Raw genomic sequence first — 20,398 nt, 5'->3', positions numbered from 1 at the left:
AGTTATTTTGTTGAATTCTTGATATGGCCGGCATATATTTAGTTTTCTGGATGTTAATCAGAAGTCCGATGTTTTCTGCGGCATTTTTGATACGTGTGAAAGCCTCCACTGCTTCATTTTGGGTTCTTCCAATTATGACGATATCATCATGCCATTATTTGTATACTACGGGTATATATCGTACCTTTTAAGTTTATTCCCGAATCTCTTATAACTTTTTCTAACGCTAGGTTGAACAGCGTGCATGATAGCGCATCTCCCTGGCGCAGTCCTCTGTTGGTTTTAAATGGTTTTGAAACATGCCCTTGTACGCGCACTTTACATTCGACTTTCATCATTGTCATTTAATTAATTCTACCAATCCTTTTGGTATTCCTAATTCGATCATCGCAGAATATAATTGGGGCCTGTCAATAGTATCGTACGCTGCCTTAAAGTCTACGAAGATGTAATGGCAGTCTATGTCGTACTCCGTCGTTTTTTCTAATATTTGTCTGATGGTGTTGTCTGTGATCAATGGTAGATTTATTTTTCAAGAAGCCTCTTTGGTAGGATCCTATTATATTGTCAGTATACCGTGCCAGTCGTTCGTTAAGTATCAGGGACACAATTTTATATGCTGTATTAAGAAGGGAAATCCCTCTAAAGTTGGAACATTCAAGAACGTTTCCTTTTTTGTATATGGGGCATATAATTCCAGTATTCCAATCTTCTGGTAACGCGCGTTACCTCTTACGCTTTTATACATGTTCTAAACTATTATGTTTTTGTTGATATTCCCCATGTAATTCAAATTGGAATAAATATTATTTATACTATTTATTTCCAAATAATTAATAAATTAATTTGATATTAAGTACAAATTTGGCTAATATAGTCCTGGCAACTGTCAAATTGTCACAAATTGCTGGCAATAATTCGAGACATACATAAAACACTTAGTTCAGAAAAAAAAGTTTTTCTCAGGACATCTCAATAGCCAATTTTTACCATTAATAAATTTCTTTATTTTTTTTTTATGGGAAGGAGATGGTAAATCTTTTAAAGACCGTATCAGGCCGTGTCACGTTAAGGATGATCTAGCGTGTGTTGGATTCAGGGTGGAGTGGCCCATCCGAACGCGTCTCCCCAGAGGAGTGCTCACAGATAAAATCATAGCTTCCTGTCTGCCAACTAAATTCCACCCCTCAACCGGACTACTCATATGGTGGTGTCACCTCGGGGGAACAAATACGGGTCTATACACCTTTTGTTATCTCCGGGTGCTCTGTAGAGGGCTTCGAATATCGCAGTCGAGAGCTCCTCTACCCAAGTTCATTTACTGGGTATGGACTTGTAAATATTTATCTTCTGATGGCTTGTCTTGAAAAAGACACGATATTTCTTACATGACAAAAATATAGGTCGAAATAAAACATCAGATTGTAGTTGAATAATATCTCAGCCACAGAGTATAATTGGAACAGCAGGAAGCAGCGCCCCAAGAGCACTAAGCTCTCGGAGGGCCCGTGAGGGACTGACCTGAAAATCGCCAATATTTATATGTGCCGTTCGAGCGATAAATAGGGATTTCCAGGTCAAGATCCAATAGGAAAATTCGAGGCGGGGCGCATCGAAATGCGCACTAGTCCACAGACTATGGCATTCGATGACAGTGGATCCTCTTCAGACCGGTGCATGACATGTATAGCCTATCTCTCCCATTATCTCTTTCTCTCTTTATTATAGGTATATTAACAAAAAAAAACTCATCAAATACCTGGCAATTGTGATATCCTGAACACGGCTGAATTTGGCTTCTACCGAGAATTCGTTCAGATGGAAATAAGTCTCTGAAAAGTACCATATCTACATATTCACACGATCACATCATTTGTTTGTTTTTTTTTTTTTTCAGTAAACAACAATGTCCGCACAAGACAACGTGACCACCCCCGAAGAATTCGTAGAACACGAAAATGAAAGCAGTTACAAGCCTCCACCAGAGAAAACCATCGAAGAAATTCTACAGATCGATCAGGAGGATGAAAGTTTGAGGAAATACAAAGAGGCCTTACTCGGTCAAGCACAAACTGGACCTGTTGTAGTGGGTAAGTTATCATTTGAAAAAGAAAATCTGTCGGTATTTTTAAACAATATTTCGTCGTTATTTTTAAAATAATTCAGATATTTTTAATAACAATTGTAATAAATATTATGTATATATGGGAATAAGCCACAGTTGATTGTAATGATAATTACATTTTACCTAAAAATTTGACGTTTCGATGTCCACTCCAGAAATCGTTCTCAAAAAAGATTATTAAATAATTTTGTTGAAAAACGATCTATAACCGCCAAGATTGTTGACAAGGTTATGTCATGTCACAAAATTGGAGGTTGATTCACTTTTGGTCACGGTGTTATAGGCAACAGCCGTATTTGGCTGAAAAGATGTGAGGGAGGATGTTTTGCCTCATGGAAATTTCAAACTCTGATTATTCTAAGTGTTCAGTATTGTTCGTATGTGCTGTAAACGTTTGTATGTTTGTAAACTATTCCTGTTTAGTGAACGTGTGCTGTATACGATAAACGATGATGTGTATAAAGTATTTCTTATTCCGCTATTATAGGTATATTCTTGTTGGTGACTTGTTTTTTTAGTATTGGCAACCAAAGCCTGCTACATTCTGCTGATGGGTTTACTAAGAACAATTGCATTTATTAAACTTTCAAGATTATTTTCTGTCAAGGACAAAACATTGTTTATTTTTAGTATTATACTTATTAAAATATTCACCAAATACCACCTCGTTCTGTGCTTTTGTGTATATTTCTTTGTTTTTCTCTGTCTTATTTTTCTTCTTTTCATTCTTACGTATGTTTGTTCGAAAGGGGGAAACCAGCGAGTTCTAGATTGAACATAATATATTCTCTCCCCTTTCTGATGACCTCAATTGTTATATTGAGGTCATCGTATGTGCAGAATGCAACATCTAGGCGAATATACTACTGATGAATCTGAAGATGACCTAGATGACTCAGATTAGATTATATATATATATATATATATATATATATATATATATATATATATATATATATATATATATATATATATATAATGTTAGGTTTTATTTGAATATATTTCTTATATTTTATGGAAATAAATATTCAGTTAAGGTGAACCATTTATTACTAGTACTGTTTCGTACCAAGAATTGTTTAAGTTACTCAGTTTTACCTGTGCTAAAAGTAATTTGACGACCCTTTTTCTAATCCCATGTTATTAAATCTCATTTGACAATAGGAATTAAATGTAATCCTTGAATCAGTCATAAGTTTGTTAATTTAAAGGGATAAAGAGTTTTATATTAAACAAGGATTCGTTTTCTTTATCTAAGGCATCTATAAAATAAGAAAATAATTTTTATGACGGTCAATTCCTTCTAAAATCCTGATTATTTTTTTAATAACCGCACGCCTATGACTTGTCGATTTCCTTTCCCTTCAGAACCGCAAAAATCTACATTGAAAATATGAGTCACTTGTTACAACTGTGGTACTATGGTATATGATTTCATTTAAACCCAAATTTTCTATCTAAGTCGTCGATGTTACTAAAACTATCATTTTCCTTACAACCTTTTCAGAACCAGACAACCCAAAGAAAGTTATAGTGAAAAGACTGGTGCTAGTGGCGGCCGATAGACCCGAATTGGCCCTAGATCTTACTGGTGATTTGTCAAAGCTCAAAAAAGAAACGTTCACCATTAAAGAAGGCGTTTCATACAAAATCAGGATTGAATTTCTTGTCCAAAGAGAAATCGTACATGGATTGAAGTATGTTCAGAAGACGAGTAAAATGGGAATTACAGGTAAGTCTCAAAATCGCCATAAATAGTCACGTTGTGTCTATATAGATAACTTAATAGTATGCAATCCGATATACAAGAAATTAGTCGTTAGTTTTTTATGATATAAATTAGCAAGTCAAAACTTAAGTGTCAACTTAAAAAAAAAAAAAAAAAAAAAAAAAAAAAAAAAAAAAAAAAAAAAAAAAACTCGAAATTACAGAATATTCGATATGAAATATATTTTATAAATTTAATTACTTTATTTTTATAAACTTCGTTCTGTAAAGTAGTATCACGAAAATTACTTGATGATCATAGATAAATTATGGTATGCAACTCGATGTACAAGAATAATTAGAGAGAAAAATAGAGAATTAGATAGTAGAGCAAGTAGAATATCAGCATTCTACTCATTAAATTCTATCACCTCACTATATCCAGTGTTAAATTGTTCAAATACAGTGAGGCTAATATATGGTATTTGTGTTGTTGTCAGATCTTTCATTTTTCCGATAAGATAGGGAGCCACGTTCTTTAAAATGAATCACCCTGTATGGTTTACCTAAAATAATACACAACGATTACTGTAATTCAAGCAATACTTTTGTCAATTTTGACGAATTTTGTTATCAGAGATATTGATTCCTTTATTCATTTTCGTTTTTACTTAAATGTTCATTTATCACCGATTTTAGTCGATAAAATGACACACATGGTTGGATCCTTTGCGCCCAAGACTGAAATACAATCCTACACCACTGCTGCCGAGGACGCGCCCTCGGGAATGGTTGCAAGAGGAACGTACACAGTCCATTCGTTGTTCACAGACGACGACAAGAACGAGCATTTGAAATGGGAGTGGACTTTCGAGATAAAAAAAGACTGGAAAGATTAAGGTAAATCCAAATAATACAATCTGTTTTACTGTATTTTTTTTGTGTGGTATTTGATAGAAAGTTACAAACTACAATTGTGTATGCAAGATGCTCCCAAAGTGGACTCTCTACAAACAATTACATTGCAATCACATTATTGTGATTGTTACGTTCTGTCCGGCTGTTGACTTGAAAGTAAATGACCTTAATTTAATAGTGCCAATCATGGGCGCCCATATATCAAAATCCGGGGGGGGGGGCAAGTCAACTCAAATTTTTATTTTGATCCATACAACTTAATAAAAACTAAAATAGCCGATTTCAAAAATGCAAAAATATAAACATGATTTACAAACAGTAAAGAAATACCAGAAAAGTAAAAGTAATCTTAAACAAAAAATTATTAACAACATATTTTATGGTGACTTTATACATACAAATTTTATTATACAAATTTTTTTATGTAGGAATAAAAAAATCAATTTTAAGCAAGGATGTTAAAAAATAGTAATAAAAAAAGCAGGTACTCTGAGATACGAAATGCAACACAGGCAATAGTGTAGTTTAAATAATATGTAAGTAACATAATATCTGAATTGAAAAATTTCTTTTACTAGGAAATTAAAACAAATATTCAAAACTGTACTACGTTGAAAGGGTTAGGGTAGGGTGTACACCCTTCTACTACCATGCTTAGCCGAAATTGCATAAATAGTCAAATGTGTGCAATCTTCAAATCCTTCGCTGGGTGCCAACTTATTTATATTTGACATTAAAAATTTGTACTATGTTGTAAACAATTGAAGAAATTCAATTAAAAATTTATTTGTTATAATTTATTATAAAAAAATTAACATTTTTTTTCAGTTAGTATTGTATGTATTATAATTTATTGAAACGAATAATTTCCCAATAGAATCTAAAATGGTAAAATGTTAAACCCAACAAAACGTAAAAAGTAAACTTGATATTGAAGGCTAGTGCTCTGTATCTTGTGAAAATAAAAACTGAAGGTTTCTGGGCTTTTGTCCAAACTCATCTATTACTTTTTTAATAAAATTATTTCGATTGTTTTCTATTTTATTTCTATGAACGCTCATCATACATAGTTCATCTAATCTTTGTTCACTTATAGTGGACCTAATCCAGGTTTTAACCCTTCGAAGAGTTGAAAATGATCTTTCAATCGTGCATGTAGTGGGAGGAAGGCACAGAGAAATTTCTATAGCTTGGGCTATAGTTGGGTAAAATAAGCAATGATCTAGTAGCTCTATCATTGAAATATCTTCTACATGTAAATTGGTTTGATTTTTCCAATAATAGAGCCACAATGATGCCTGTTCTTTTAGATTAGTAATTTTGTATACATTTTTTATGATTTCTATTATTTTGGCGAGGTCTTCTTCAGTTAATTTTATTATGTTTTTGGGATGCAAGTTATACAATAACATACCAGGATTATTGTCTTCTGACACCAACAGAACTAATTAAAGAATCTAGTTACGGAATAAATAATGACACTCTAAAAAAGTCTTTAGCGGAATTAACCGCATGGTTTGACCATTGTGTTTGCTTTCTAGGAGCGATTCGTGGTTTTTCAAGGGTAATACTTAGAGATTCGGCATCATTTGTACTCTTTTCAAAAATTGTTTTAAAAGTTGTTTCCGCTTCTTGTCTGTGCTTTGTTATCATATCAAGAAATAACTGTATATGATTTTTAACTGCCAGCATATCTATTGATTTAGTTTGTAAAATGTTTACTATGGGTTCTAAGAAAGAAGAATATTTGGAAATCAAATTTAGGGAAATTATAAAAGTGGAATCAGATGTGGCACATGAAAGCTGCTGTGCTCTTGATCTTGTTGAGCAATTAAATTTGTTATCTGCTATTATTGTTTCTAAAACATTTTTGATTTCAATAAAATTTTCTGAAAATATTCGAATAGATTTGTATTTTGATGACCAGCGAGTTTCGGATAACAAAGGCATGTTTGGTGCTAATCGACGTCTCAAAGTACTATCACGAAAAAATTTGATGACATCTTTAATAATTCCCACACAATTCTGAATTTCTCTAACAGTATTTAAATCATTAACAACCAGATTTAATTTGTGTGAGGCACAATGAAAAAATAATGCTTTGGGATGTTTTTCTCTAATTATTTTTTGGACACCACCCTCTTGACCAGCCATAGTCGCGCATCCATCAAATCCCAACCCCACCAATTTTTCCACATTTAAATCAATTTTTGAAAGAAATGTTAAAATTTTAAGTGCTATTGATTTAGCATTTAATTCATTTAATGGTACGAAACCCAAAAAATGATAGGGGGGGGCAACTGCCCCATCTTGCCCCCCCCTATGGGTGCCCATGGTGCCAACCTTCTCGTAGACAACTTAATCGTCTTTATAAAAGACTTTGTTTCGAGAACTTTTCGCCACGTTTTCAACATTTCGTCCCACTGTGTCACGTGACAGTGCTTTATTGTTATCTTTTAATACCAAATTAAGTTTAGTATTATTTTTATATTTTCAGGTCTACATTTTTAGTTAATGTACAAATTATTCTTTGTTTCAGTTTCCTCTGGGTAAGCAGTCAGTCAGGGTATTTTTTAAATCCTAAGCCTTTTACCCGCCACAAAAACTATTTTATATAAGTATAACCTTTTTGAAAGAAATTTACCAAAAAAACCTTTTTGAACTTTTTGCTGATGTATTAAAAATGAGTCAGTATTTTGCCTTAACTGTAAATTGTGTTATGAATATAATCCGGTCTGTCTATCCAACAAGGTAATCAAATAGTCCTTTATATTTTTAAGTTTATTTTTATTTTATATTTATAAAAAGTTCTGTTTAATTATTCATTGTTTATTGGAAGTCGTAAGTGGCTATAGTGCTTAACCTTGTGGCTTTGTAAATTCCTCAGGTTGTTAATAAAATGTATAGACAATATTTCGTGTCTTTTTGTATAGAAATCAAACCTCTCAAATAAATTGTTTCATATTAAATTTATTTTTTATGCTTGCATCACTCAGATTATGTAATTAATATCCCAAACCATTCAGATAACCGAATCATCAAAAGAAACGACTTGCTCCACCTCTAACATGTTTAATTATATTTTTAAATGGAAACCGGAAACAGAAAAACCACATTCAGGTAACGTTTAATGATGAATTGAGTACTTCATAGGAGTCGTTATTGCTCCAATACGTAAAACGAATTGCTCCAAACCTAAAATATTTTTGGATTATGGTCAATTCAAACTGGAAAAAATACATTCGGGAATTAATTAGTGATTGAATTAGAGTATTTTTAAACTTAATTTGAGTTATTACTTTATTGAAAACTTCAAATTAAGATGGAAAAAACTCCCTTACATGATAATTTTATATTATAAACAAAAATATGTCGTACGATTCGGTAATCGATGGTGTTGGTCTTGAGTAGAATCAGTGAAGTAAAATAATTGAAGGAACGGATTCCAGGAAATAAGCAAATCATCATAAGAAACGACTTTCTCTACCTCTAAAATATTTAAAATATTTGTAAGCATGGTAAATTCAGAATGGAAAAACTACATCCAGGAATTATTTAGCGATTGAATTAAAATTTTTGTCTATATTAGAATCATTACTGAAGTTAAAGCTTCAAATTAAGATGGAGAAATCAACGTTACACAAGAATTTTATAGTATAAACAAAAATGTGTTGCACGATTCGATAATCGCAAATGCTGGTCTTGACTGGAATCGGTTAATCAAGTAATTGAACTAAAATGGAGGTCAATCAGATAATCGGATCATGAAAAATAACGATTTGTTTCATTCAAAGATAATCGGATCATGAAAAATAACGATTTGTTTCACCCCTACCATACGTATAGTTTTTTAATAGTTGGAAAATTGGAAATAGAAGACTACATCCAGAAATAATTTAGTTTTAATGTGATTTCAAGATAATTTAACTGTATATCGATACATATTTAACAGAAAAGAGTAAATAAACAGAACTGTATGTTGTTGCTCACATTATTTAAGTATTATTTTTTGTATTTATTTTTTAAGTTGTGTATAATACTTACATTTTATTATTAGTTTGGTATTTCGCGTTTAGTTGAAATTGGAGCTTGGAAAAACGTACGAATTTTAATATTACTATTTATGACATCGCTAAGAACGATATACAATTCTTTTTGGAGTTATTTGGTAGTAGAACTGTCATGTAAACGATCACAAGAAAAATAAAAACAATAGAACAATATCATTTATATATATATATATATATATATATATATATATATATATATATATATATATATATATAAATTTATCGTCAATGAATTCAGGTCATACTATTATTAAAGGTAGTTATTAAAACTCCCCCGAAAAGAATTGTACTTTAGCAATGGTTACTGAGTTGAACAGACAGTTGAGCAATTGGTTTCGATGTAAAATGCTATAATTATTTTGTTTGTAAGATGTGAATGAAGATATTATACTAAACATATTTAAGGAACACTGTCACAAACAATAACAGATACTTGAAGGTGCTTTTCCTGCCTAGAATTACTAGTTTGGTATTCACTGCTGATTGTAACAGATCATCTATACTTTATCCAGTATTTTTGGTGATTTTATGGTTGGGCACCAAAAAAAAATTGCCCATAGAAAAACATGGATTTTATAGATTTTTTATCGAAACAATTATTGAATAAAGTAGTTGAGTTTTTTTAAATACTTGATCAATTCCTCATAAATTCCTATGCGCATCATCCGATTTCAGAATTGCCATGTTGTGGATTCAGTAGATAATGTAGGAAATTGTCACAATGAAAATGTAAGGTTAGGTAAACTTAAAAATATTTTCTATGAATTTTATTTTATTGGGAATATTAAGTCTAAATAAGTGAATTAATTTTAAATTACAGTTGGTTGTGTAGTGATGACGTCATTCATAACGTGCAATGGAATTCAGAGAAAATAATGTATGTCTATAATTATTTGTGTATCGATAAAGTCACCAAATGTTTATACACAAACGGACGACGTATGGATGACTTAGTGCAATCACCTGTACATTCTTAATTCTGCCTACCCTGTTTAGCGTAAAAAGATCCTTCTTAATTTATTTGTGGATCAAAAGAGTGAAATCAAAAGCAATATCATTGTTGCTAGTTTTAAGTTCAGTTATGTAGGATTTTTAAATTTATTTTGTATATTATTAAACCCTGTGTGCTTTAAACTGACTGTGAACTCGCGTGTTCTATTTGCCAATAGCTGAGGGTGCTCTACGACAGATGCGCATGCTTAAAGTGTACAAATCGTGACAAACTGTCAAGAATTTTACAGTTTGTGGTATATATGAGGTTAGTTCCTTTTTGATCAGAATCATATCAGAATAGTAAACTGTTTTAGAGATGGTTAATTCAAATTTGAAGGTTCCTAGAGTTCCAGATGTTTCTGGTATATCTGAAACATAACACAAATGTTGATTACTATTTAGTGATCAACGGACAAACTTATAGTACTCTGCAAGATGCAATTCTTACAACTTCTATAGTACGTCATTAAAAGATTCTTAAATTGTATTCAGGCACAACGTGCAACAGCGTTGCCAAATATCCTAAATAGTAAAAAATCTGAAGAAAACATGATGGAAATGTTTTCAAGAAAAACAATGATAACTTATATTTTGCAACATTTAGAGATTATAGCGTCTGTATGATATCGTTCTAAAAGCTACATAATAGAATCGTAAAATTGAGAGTTCTATTACTATATAAATATATTATTGACGACGTAAAGAGGAAGTTGTGGGAAAAAACAAAATATACGCGAAACCCATAAAAACTATATTTTTATATATTAAAATATGTATTTCCAATAAAAAAACGATATGAAATATCAAAATATTGGCAAATAGAATTTAAAGTTTCAGATGAGAACACTCAGTTGATGTATTTACCATTGTCAATTTTTGCTTGGCATTAAAGTGCTTTATAGTATATATGTTTACCTTTTGTTTTGCAATCCTTTTAATAAATGTGTTATTTACATGATGTAGTGTTTTATTTATCTTTTAGTGGGGGACAAATTGTTAGAATGTGTGGGATCAGCAAAAAAATATACCCTAAACCTAAATGTACCGTAGACTGCGGTCTGAGCGACCAATCTTTACAACGGGACAGGGAAGTCAAGAGTTCTTTTCGACTTCATACAAGACATCTAAATTTGTTTTGCAATCCTTTCAATAATGTTATTTACGTTATGACAGTGTTTTCTCTGGCTCTTAATAGAATAGTGAAAGATTGTAAGAAAGAGCCATTTAAGCTAGTTAACGGATACTGCGGTCTGTAGTACCACTCCCTGTCCATAATCTGACAGTACACTAATATTGTGTTTTTCTATTATTAGAAGCATAGCTTTTTTATCGTCGGCTACAAACTCAGCAGTGGATCGCGCAGAGGTATGATAAATTAAAAGCTACTGTAACGACAGATCGCGCGCTCACACACTTAACACAATCCCACCCGTGTTTCTTCATCATCATCATCACTGGCTCGACAACCCTTTTTGGGTCTTGGCCTGTTCCAGGATTCTTCTCCATTCTGATCTGTTTCGTGCTTTTTTCTCCAGTTTTTTATTTTTAAGGTTGTTATATCATTTTCTATTTGTTCTAAGTATCTCAGTTTCGGTCTTTCTCTTGTTCTTTTTCCTACTGGCATCTGTTTAAATATTTTGTTTGGTATTTCGCCTTCTTCCATTCTTCCTCCTCATTCACTTCCTCCGTAACGTTATTATCAGACGTGACTAGGGATCCCAAGTATATAAAGTTTTTTACCCCCTCTATGTTGTATTCTCCTATTGTTATATTTTGTGGCTGCCTTATTTCTGCGTTTTTACTTACCTGCATATATTTTGTTTTGGTCTGATTGATTTTAAGACCACTATTTTGTGCAGCTCGTTCTATTTGGTTGTATGCCTCTATCATTTCTCTTCTTGATCTTGCGATTATGTCAACATCATCTGCAAATGCTAGTATTTGCACGCTTTTATTAATGATTGTTCCTCGTGTATTGACTGTTGTGTCCCTCAGTATTTTCTCGAGTACGATGTTGAACAAGATGCATGATAGAGCGTCTCCCTGGCGTAGTCCCTTTTTCACATCTATTGTTTCCGTTAATTCATTTTGTATCCGGATTCTACTTTCTACTTTTAGAGATTCTTTTATCAGTTCTATTAGTTGTGTTGGTATAACCCGTGTTTCTTAATAAAATAAAATAACGCTCCGTGAGTAGACGACAAGAAAGCTATGCTTCCCCTCCTCGCTCCTTGGTCATTCCTGGAGTACCACATCGCGTTTTTAAAGAGAAAGTTTGACACTGATAAAAAAATAAGACCGTTAAGTTTATAATGGAAGGACATCTAAGAGGACACTTTTCATGTCTAATATTAAAAGAAAGGCAAAGAATTATTTCTAGAGGAACCAGTTTTTTTTTATTCAAATTTACGTGTCTCAATAACTAATGGTCATCGGCGCGGAAACTAAAAGCAATGTTTACAATATTATTTGAAATTTTACAAGTTTAGGTACTGTTAATATATTATATACAAAATTTTTAAATATCTTATCAAATTATGTAAGTTACAGTCTCAAAAAACTAATTAAAGAGTTCATTAAACCAGGTGGTCACTAAGGGTACCACTAATATTATACTGTCGTCGGATGGAACTGAAAGTACTGCATTCAAGTAGGACATGCTGGATGGAAAGGCGTGTGTTTTTACAGCATTCACAAACTGGTGGATTTCCAGAACTCCTGAGGTAAACATGAGTGAGTCGAGTGTGACCTATTCTTCTGATTATTGCTTTATCTCTTCTGTTTTGTATAGGGATATATGGTGATCGTATTTTTGGTTATATTTGGATGTGCTTTTACTCATTGGTCTTGCCAATTTTCCAATCCCAATTGCTTAAAAGCGTTAACAAAGGAAAAGGATACATAATGGGAAACAAAGAAATAAAAATACTCTGTTACGCAGACGACGCAGTATTGATAGCCCAAGATGAAGATAGTCTACAAAGACTGGTCCACAGATTTAACATAAGAGCAAAAGAATTTAATATGACAATCTTATCTCTAAAACTAAAACAATAGTAGTCAGCAAAGAACCAACCAGATGTAAAATAGAAATTGATGGCATCAGTATTGAACAAGTAATGGAAATAAAATACCCTGGAATTAAACTGTCTAGCTATGGAGACCTGGACAAAGAAGTGAAAGATCAAGTACAAAAAGCAAATAGACTGGCAGGATGCCTTAATAACACTATATGGCGAAACAGACACATTAACACTGAGATGAAGTCAAGAATTTATAAAGCCAGTAAAGACCAATAATGACGTATGCCTCAGAAACAAGACCCAACACAACCACAACACAAAGGCTACTGGAAACGGCAGAGATAAGAGTACCGAGAAGAATTACAGGAAATATGCTGAGAGATCGAAAGAGAAGTGAAGACAGAAAAAAATGTAACGCACAGTTTATAAATAAATGGACACAAAATAGAAAAAAACAATGGAATAATCACATAAGCAGAATGGAGGAGACCCGTGTCGTCAAAATAGCAAGAGATAAATCATCAATCGGTAGAAGTATCGGACCACAGCGCAAAAGATGGAGTGATAACCTTCCATAGAGGTATTAATCCGTTAATGATCAAGCAGAATGGCTTCTAAAGAGTAAGAAGAAGAATATTGCTTAAAGAGATATTTGAGGTCTTGATAGAGCTGTATTCTTTCGACTGGAAAATTGGGACAGTTAGCTTTTTTCGCTGCTTGATCCGCTTTTTCATTACCAATGACACCTACATGTGAAGGGACCCAAATTATGGAGATTGAGGTGACCGAAGTTAATAGCTAATGACATGATTGTGTACCTCATTAACTATTGGGTGTTGCGAGCTTAAGGTTCTTAGTGAGTCGGTGCATATGGCTATGCGTTTGCTGCTTTGTAGTGTGACTTCCAGGGCTTTATGTATTCCATATAATTCTGCTGTGTGTACACTACAGATTGTAGGAAGAATCAGTGTAGAATATTGTGTCAAACTTTATACATTTATATTGTTAATTAACTGGTGTAATTTACGGTCAATTGGGCATACCAACCTAGGTTTTTCTATGGACTGGAATTGTGTATGTCTAGCAACAAGTTTGGCAGCTAGATTTTAGGGGTTAGCAGAGACCTTTGCAAAGTAATTTAAAAGGAATCTTTGTCTCCTTATGTTCAGGGGAGGTTCGCTGGTTTCTATATGAATGGGCTAGATCTAAAGGCACCAAGACAAATTTGAAGAGATGTGTTTTGAATGACGTTAAGAGAATTTAGGAGAGAGTTGCAGGACATATAGAATATGCTTCCATATTCGAGTTTGGAGTTTGGACCTGATTATAGCTTGGTAAATTTTAAGTAATACTTCCTCTCCAACGTCCCAGTGATAGTGCAAGGAATTTAATTATGTTAAATATTTTTAAACAATTAGCCTTATTTTCTTGTATATGGTTTCTGCAGGACAATCTTTTATGAAACTATTTTATTGTATAGATTTAATAACTTTGTTAATGTATCTTAGTGTACATAACTAATTCTGTTTTTAGATTTTTCCAAAAAAATATTGTGCAAAGTTATCAGAAATTTTCTGGTCATCTGTGATTATTTTCATGGATAAGAGCTGGTATTTTATACGTTGTGTTGCGTCCATTAATTGGTTTCATTTTGTTCCATACTTGAATTGGAGGTGTGTCAGCGGTTATATTACTGAAGAATTTAATCCAAGAATCCCATTTCCGTTAACTTTCTTTTGATACTCGCTTTGATTTGGCCTTTAGTCTCTTGTATTTAATTAAAACCTCTACTGATGGTTTTATTCAAAATTTGTTTAAAGCCTTCTTACCAGCTTTTAGAGGTAGATTGTAGGATAGATTCCTATTTTTGTTTATTGTGCTAATTTACCTGTTCCACTTTTCTAAAACATGTTGTTCTGATGTTTTTCTTCCACACCAATATTTTCAGTTATTTAGTAAAATATTTGCATTGTATTGCAAATATTCATTCAGACTATGCAGATATGTATAGAGGGATTCAAGTGTTATGGTAGACTATATATTTTGAAATAAAAACTATTTAAACTGTTTTTAGGTTTAATTAAAAAAGATTTACATTAAATATTTCAACAATTATATTTATGCAGTTAAATCAATCACCAATCATCTGCTTCAATATCTTCCACTATATCCTTGTCTCCATCATCTTCTGGCTCGACAGGACCAGATGAAGCTAACTTTTTATGCTTCTTTCCTCCTCTTTTACCTCGCTTTCGTTTACCACCTTCTTCTTCATCTTCTTCAGAATCGCTGGGGAACAGTTCGACAGGTCCTTCAGGTTTCTTTACTAAAAAATTTTTGAAAGGTAATTAAGTATGTAATCAGTATGTTTAAAAAAAATGACTACCAAAAGCCCTTTATTCAATAACCAATAACACTCACCATCTTTTTTAGTCCTTTTTAGTGTTGGCAAATTATAATCAGCCAATTCGTCGTTACTAGTCAGTTGTTTGTTCTTCTTAACTATCCTCAATTTATCCCAACTCTCGTAGTACACTGTCAACGGTGGTTTCTTTTCTTTAATCTGTGCTTCCCACCCTTCTATTTGTTTGAAATCATTTATGTTGATATTTAATTTTGTCCTTTCATTTTCTATGTATTTTGAATTTTGCTCAATTTTTTCTAACACTTGCTTCAGCTTTCTGGAATAGTTTGGGTTTTTACACGATTTGAGGAACTTTTTGATCTAAAAAAAATAGTAGTTGAAAAATCAAATCTAAGAGCAATTTATATTGCCACAAAAGTAATGACTGTAACACTAAACTCAAAAATTAAAACCTAATTCCTAAATAATATTAACATACCAATTAATAGTCCAATATTTTCATTAATATGTATTCAAGATTTCCAATTTCTATACACATATATTAAAAGCAAAATACACATACCTGCAAAATTGAAATTAAATTCATATCTGGAAAAGCAAGAGTATGTGATTGGGCACTTAGATATTCCAACAACATTCCATAGATTGTTTCTATAACCATATCTTTGGAACCATTTTCTTGTAGTTGCGATTTTGACAGTCTCAGCAGGCAAGTGAAATGTAGAGGTTTCATTGACACTTTTTTGTGTTTTTTATTGAAGTCAAAGGATGTCAACACCTAAAAACATGTTCACAATAAAATAATTAAATTTTTCTGGTGTAAACAATCTCTATAAAGACTGTTGTAATATTCTGCTATAAAAACTGTACTATCATGCATTTCTAAATTGAGTATAAATACTACAAAATAAATATTAGCAGATAATTTGGATGGAAAATTCAATAACCAAAAAGTAGTTTGTGTTGAGCTGCAAATACATAGTAAAAACACTGGAGAATGCTATATTTGACTTACCTCTAACAAAAACGGCAATACAGGAATAAAAACTCCTGTTTCTTTGGACAAGTCCATTAAAATTTGAACTATATGAAACCTTAAAGGATAGTACTGTGCAGTGGGAATTAACTTGATGGTTCCTATACAAATCTGCACCAAAGGATATACCAACTGCTGCATTATCTTCTTGTTGTAAGTCACTGCTAGTAGATTACCCCAGAGCTTCAGAGAATTTACAAATTGCCAGTTGTACACGGCTTGGACATTTTCTTTCTTATTAACAGTTATGGCATTTCGTAAATGTATAGCTAACTGTCTAATGTACAAAAAAACATGTTGATAGGCAAAATTCACATCCAAAGCAAACATTTCAACTAAAGATCTTCTCATGAAATTAATCACAGGCAAGCCCTTGAAGCTGACAAATTTTGAGTTCTTGACATAAGTCATGTACATTGATTTCAAAACTGTGTCCAAAATGGTGGATTGCTGGTTGTTGGTTATTCTTAAAATGCAGAAGAATGCTACTACTCGGACAGAGTCTTCTGTGGTTCCCCATAAAGTCACTAGTCTCTTCACTATGGATTTGGTTATGTGTGGGAATGAAGTTAAAAGTGGTGACATATAATGCAGATGCTTTAGAAGCACTGTTTGTATATTTGATGAAGTAACACCTTGCAGAAGCTAGAAATATATAAAAAAAAGCATTCAATATTGGGTACACATATGCGAGCCGAACTGTTTGCGAACTGCTCGTGAGCTGTTGCGAAGAGTTCATTGAAAATATGTTTATGTTCAGGCTATCCAATACCCTTTGTACGAATAAAAAACAACCGGACAGACTTTTTCAAAATCTCGCAGGGACTAAAGCAGGGAGATGGGCTGGCACCAACATTGTTTAACCTGGCACTGGAGTATGCGGTTAGGCAAATGCAAACTGGACGAGAAAACCTACTGACCAATAAAACGGTTCAACTGGCTGCCTACGCCGATGATATTAATATTATGAGTAGAACATCAACAGGAGCACAGGAAGCATACGCAGAGTTAAAAACACAAACGAAAAGGCTAGGTCTGGAAATTAACACAGAAAAAACAAAAATAATGGTACAGACGAGAAGAAATATAATCCCACAAAACATTATGCATGAAGATGACATTGAAACGGTTGGAAAGTTTACATACCTGGGAGTAGAAATATATGCCGATGGAGCAGAGGATGGAGAAATACGAAAAAGGATAACGCAGGCAAACAAAGCTTATTTTGCCCTCTCCCATATATTTCGGTCTAAAAGTGTCCACCGAAATACAAAGATGAGAATCTATAAAACTTTAATTCGGCCAATAGCATGTTATGGCAGCGAAGCATGGGTCCTGAAAGAAACATCCAAAAACAAACTAGACACATTCGAAAGAAAAGTACTGAGGAGAATACTAGGACCTGTGAGGGAAAACGGAATCTTCAGAATTCGATATAACAACGAGCTCTATCAACTGTATAAGGAAACACCCCTGTCAGACTTCATTAGAATACAAAGATTGCAATGGGCCGGACATGTGATACGAATGGGAGAGGATAGGCTACCAAAACGAGCACTGAACGCCAGAATGCAGGGAAAGAGACCAGTTGGAAAGCCAAGAAAGCGCTGGGAAGACACAGTAAGCAGCGACGCACAAGCACTTTTAGGAGTCCGTGTATGGAGAAGAGCAGCCACAGACAGACAAGGGTGGAGGCAAAAAATAAAGGAGGCCAAGGCTCATTTTGGGCTGTAGTGCCGTAGAAGAAGAAGATCCAATACCCTAAGTATCTAATAACAAACCGAGAATTAATTTACTTCGTTATTCTAAACATTTCGGTATTTTGTTTAGATTATCTGTTATTAATTTCTCTCGTTACTTTTGAATAAGCCGCACTCGTTCAGCAATTAATACCCTAAGTATCTAATAACAAACCGAGAATTAATTTACTTCGTTATTCTAAACATTTCGGTATTTTGTTTAGATTATCTGTTATTAATTTCTCTCGTTACTTTTGAATAGGCCGCGCTCGTTCAGCAATTTTGTTAAACCGAATGATCTCATCGCACACTTAGCAGAAACAATTTATAGACACAATTTATAGTTCTGCGAACATTCGTTGTGTTCGTTCCAAAAACCGACAGGCTGTGGTTCCTGACGAGCAACGAGCGAACAGCTCGCAAGTGGTCCGTCCCATCGTACAAATTAACAAATATAGCGTTCACAAACGGTTCGCGGACAGTTCTGCTCGCATATGTGTACCCGCCTTTATACTATAATGAAATAAAATAATATAAATCATATAAGACAAATTATAGGCCCAAGAAATAAATAGGCACGAATTGGATATTAGATTCTTCAATTCATTGTTGTCTTTGCAATATGACCATTTTGTATTATATAAATGATAAATGTGAGAATGAGGACTATTTTGGTAGAATTCAAAGAACATTTTGCATCATATCAATAACATACCTTTAATATATCTGTAAAGTACCCCTTCAAATACTTTTTTATCTTTATAAATTTCTTGCATTTATGTGGAGGTTGCTTGGATTTAGGTTTTAAACCTAAAAATCTTCGTACTGCTGGGCCCAATTCTAACACACAGAGCTGGATAACTCCATTGAAAACAGCAGAACCTAAAATGAAGTATTTGTACCTATCTTTTCATTAAAAATATCTGAAGTTTACCTTCAACTTTATATTCAGCTGGTTCTTGATCTTCTTCTTCGCTTACAACAGTTCTTAGGGCAGCATGGAAGGCATGTATCACTGCAATTATTGTTTTGTTACTCTTATCTGTCTGAATTTCTGTTTGCCAATGTTTTAATAATTTTAGAGTTATCACTCTTGAATCTTTTGGCTTATCATCATCTGCATCCTAAAAAAGGCAAAAAATAAGGAAATGCACAATCATTAGTAAGTGAAGCAGAATTCATTGATATAAATTTCATCTTCGTAGACATCGTTCCAGCTTATTACACTAGTACCAAAACTTACCTCAAAATCACTCTCATCACTTGCTACTGACAGTTTATCACTAGGCATATGAACATCATCATCATCACGTTCTTTTTCTTCACCTACTTCCGCATCTTCCTCGTCTGATACATTAAATTCTAGCAATTTCTTGTCATTCTCTTGCAAGAACTTGTAAAATTCTGGGTCACTTTCTTTTAATTTTTCTAGATCCCTCTTGTGCTTTTCTGCTGAATCATCGTCATCACTTTCTTCTATGTTCTCCTGATCATCATTTATGGTTGCATCTGAAATGTATTACAGTAAATTAGTTATAAATAAGTTAATTTGTCTATGGCACACAATACACAGATAAAAGTAACAACACGTCATACAACAACAAGTCTTAGGTACTAATTCCTGTCTTCTATTGGCATATGTACATGTATAGAACTATTTTAGAAAATTCCACAATGCTCCAATATGATTAATATACATTAATGGCAACAACTCAAGGCTGATCAAATTCCCCAAAAGATAAAACACACAAACGACATTTAATAATCATATACCAGACAGGTGAGAAATACAAGTTTCTTTGATAAATATTGTTGGGCTACAGTATAGTGTAATATTTACCTTGATCACTGTCACTTAACGTTTCATCCATTTCCCAAATATTGCAATCGTCTGAATCTTCTTCAAGTTCTTGATCTATATTTTTTTCAATGTGTTTAGATAGTTTCTGTTTAATTTTTAACTTCTCTTTTGATTTCTTTGAATTCCCTATCACTTTCTTGGCAGATTTCTTTGTTTTGGGATTTTTCGCAATCTTTTTTTGTTCCATTGCTTTCTTTTTCAGTTTTAATGCAGCCATTATTTATAAAAGAATAGATTTTAACATGTGAATTATACAAAATTTGTATTTAATACACAAATATATAACCTATAATTATCTGTCAATTACCACATGCTATACACGGTGTGAAGTTGGCTTTGTTCGTAGGGAAGACTCTACTGAATGGAATGCAGCTATTGGAAAAATCATCGAAAAAATGTTTAAGGAATAAACAAAGGTAAAATTAAATTAGGGAATAAAATAGTAATTATATTTGAAAAGTAAACTGAATCATATGCAATAAAAAACAAGTGCGTTCGTTAATATTCGGGTATATTTGTGGGATAAGTTACTAAAAAAGCTAACTTCACATCAGTTTAATT

At 32.9% G+C, this 20,398-nt stretch overlaps 2 protein-coding genes across 2 annotated transcripts in view; one reads left to right on the top strand and one right to left on the bottom strand.

The window, feature by feature from the left end:
• The window catches only part of RhoGDI (rho GDP-dissociation inhibitor), a 28,530-nt gene extending 17,759 nt beyond the window's left edge, over positions 1 to 10,771 (top strand). The window contains exons 2-5 of the mRNA XM_072538431.1: positions 1,898 to 2,090; positions 3,633 to 3,857; positions 4,532 to 4,732; positions 7,290 to 10,771. Coding sequence (XP_072394532.1) covers positions 1,907 to 2,090; positions 3,633 to 3,857; positions 4,532 to 4,731 — 609 coding nt within the window. The 5' untranslated portion in view covers positions 1,898 to 1,906 and the 3' untranslated portion in view covers position 4,732; positions 7,290 to 10,771. The remainder of the gene's footprint in view (positions 1 to 1,897; positions 2,091 to 3,632; positions 3,858 to 4,531; positions 4,733 to 7,289) is intronic.
• Positions 10,772 to 14,894: 4,123 nt separating this feature from the next.
• Positions 14,895 to 20,153, bottom strand: Noc2 (Nucleolar complex protein 2). The gene is made up of 8 exons (XM_072538430.1): positions 19,817 to 20,153; positions 19,220 to 19,485; positions 18,911 to 19,100; positions 18,692 to 18,858; positions 16,217 to 16,882; positions 15,764 to 15,979; positions 15,258 to 15,561; positions 14,895 to 15,162 (listed from the first exon to the last, which is right to left on the bottom strand). Exons 1-8 carry the CDS (start codon positions 20,052 to 20,054, stop codon positions 14,972 to 14,974), a joined length of 2,238 nt encoding a protein of 745 aa, XP_072394531.1. The 5' UTR covers positions 20,055 to 20,153; the 3' UTR covers positions 14,895 to 14,971.
• Positions 20,154 to 20,398: the final 245 nt, after the last annotated feature.

The sequence above is a fragment of the Diabrotica undecimpunctata genome, chromosome 7 (genome assembly GCF_040954645.1).
Source record: "Diabrotica undecimpunctata isolate CICGRU chromosome 7, icDiaUnde3, whole genome shotgun sequence".
NCBI lineage: Eukaryota > Metazoa > Arthropoda > Insecta > Coleoptera > Chrysomelidae > Diabrotica > Diabrotica undecimpunctata.
This window is presented reverse-complemented; position numbering and strand designations above follow the sequence as displayed.

Excerpts from the sequence above, each read along its gene's own strand:
- Noc2 (XM_072538430.1), bottom strand. The coding sequence starts at position 20,054 with ATGGCTGCATTAAAACTGAAAAAGAAAGCAATGGAACAAAAAAAGATT. Across the intron at positions 19,101-19,219 it reads GTGATGAGAGTGATTTTGAG|GATGCAGATGATGATAAGCC; the intron begins GTAAGTTTTGGT and ends TGCCTTTTTTAG. Across the intron at positions 15,163-15,257 it reads AAAAAGGACTAAAAAAGATG|TAAAGAAACCTGAAGGACCT; the intron begins GTGAGTGTTATT and ends AAAATTTTTTAG.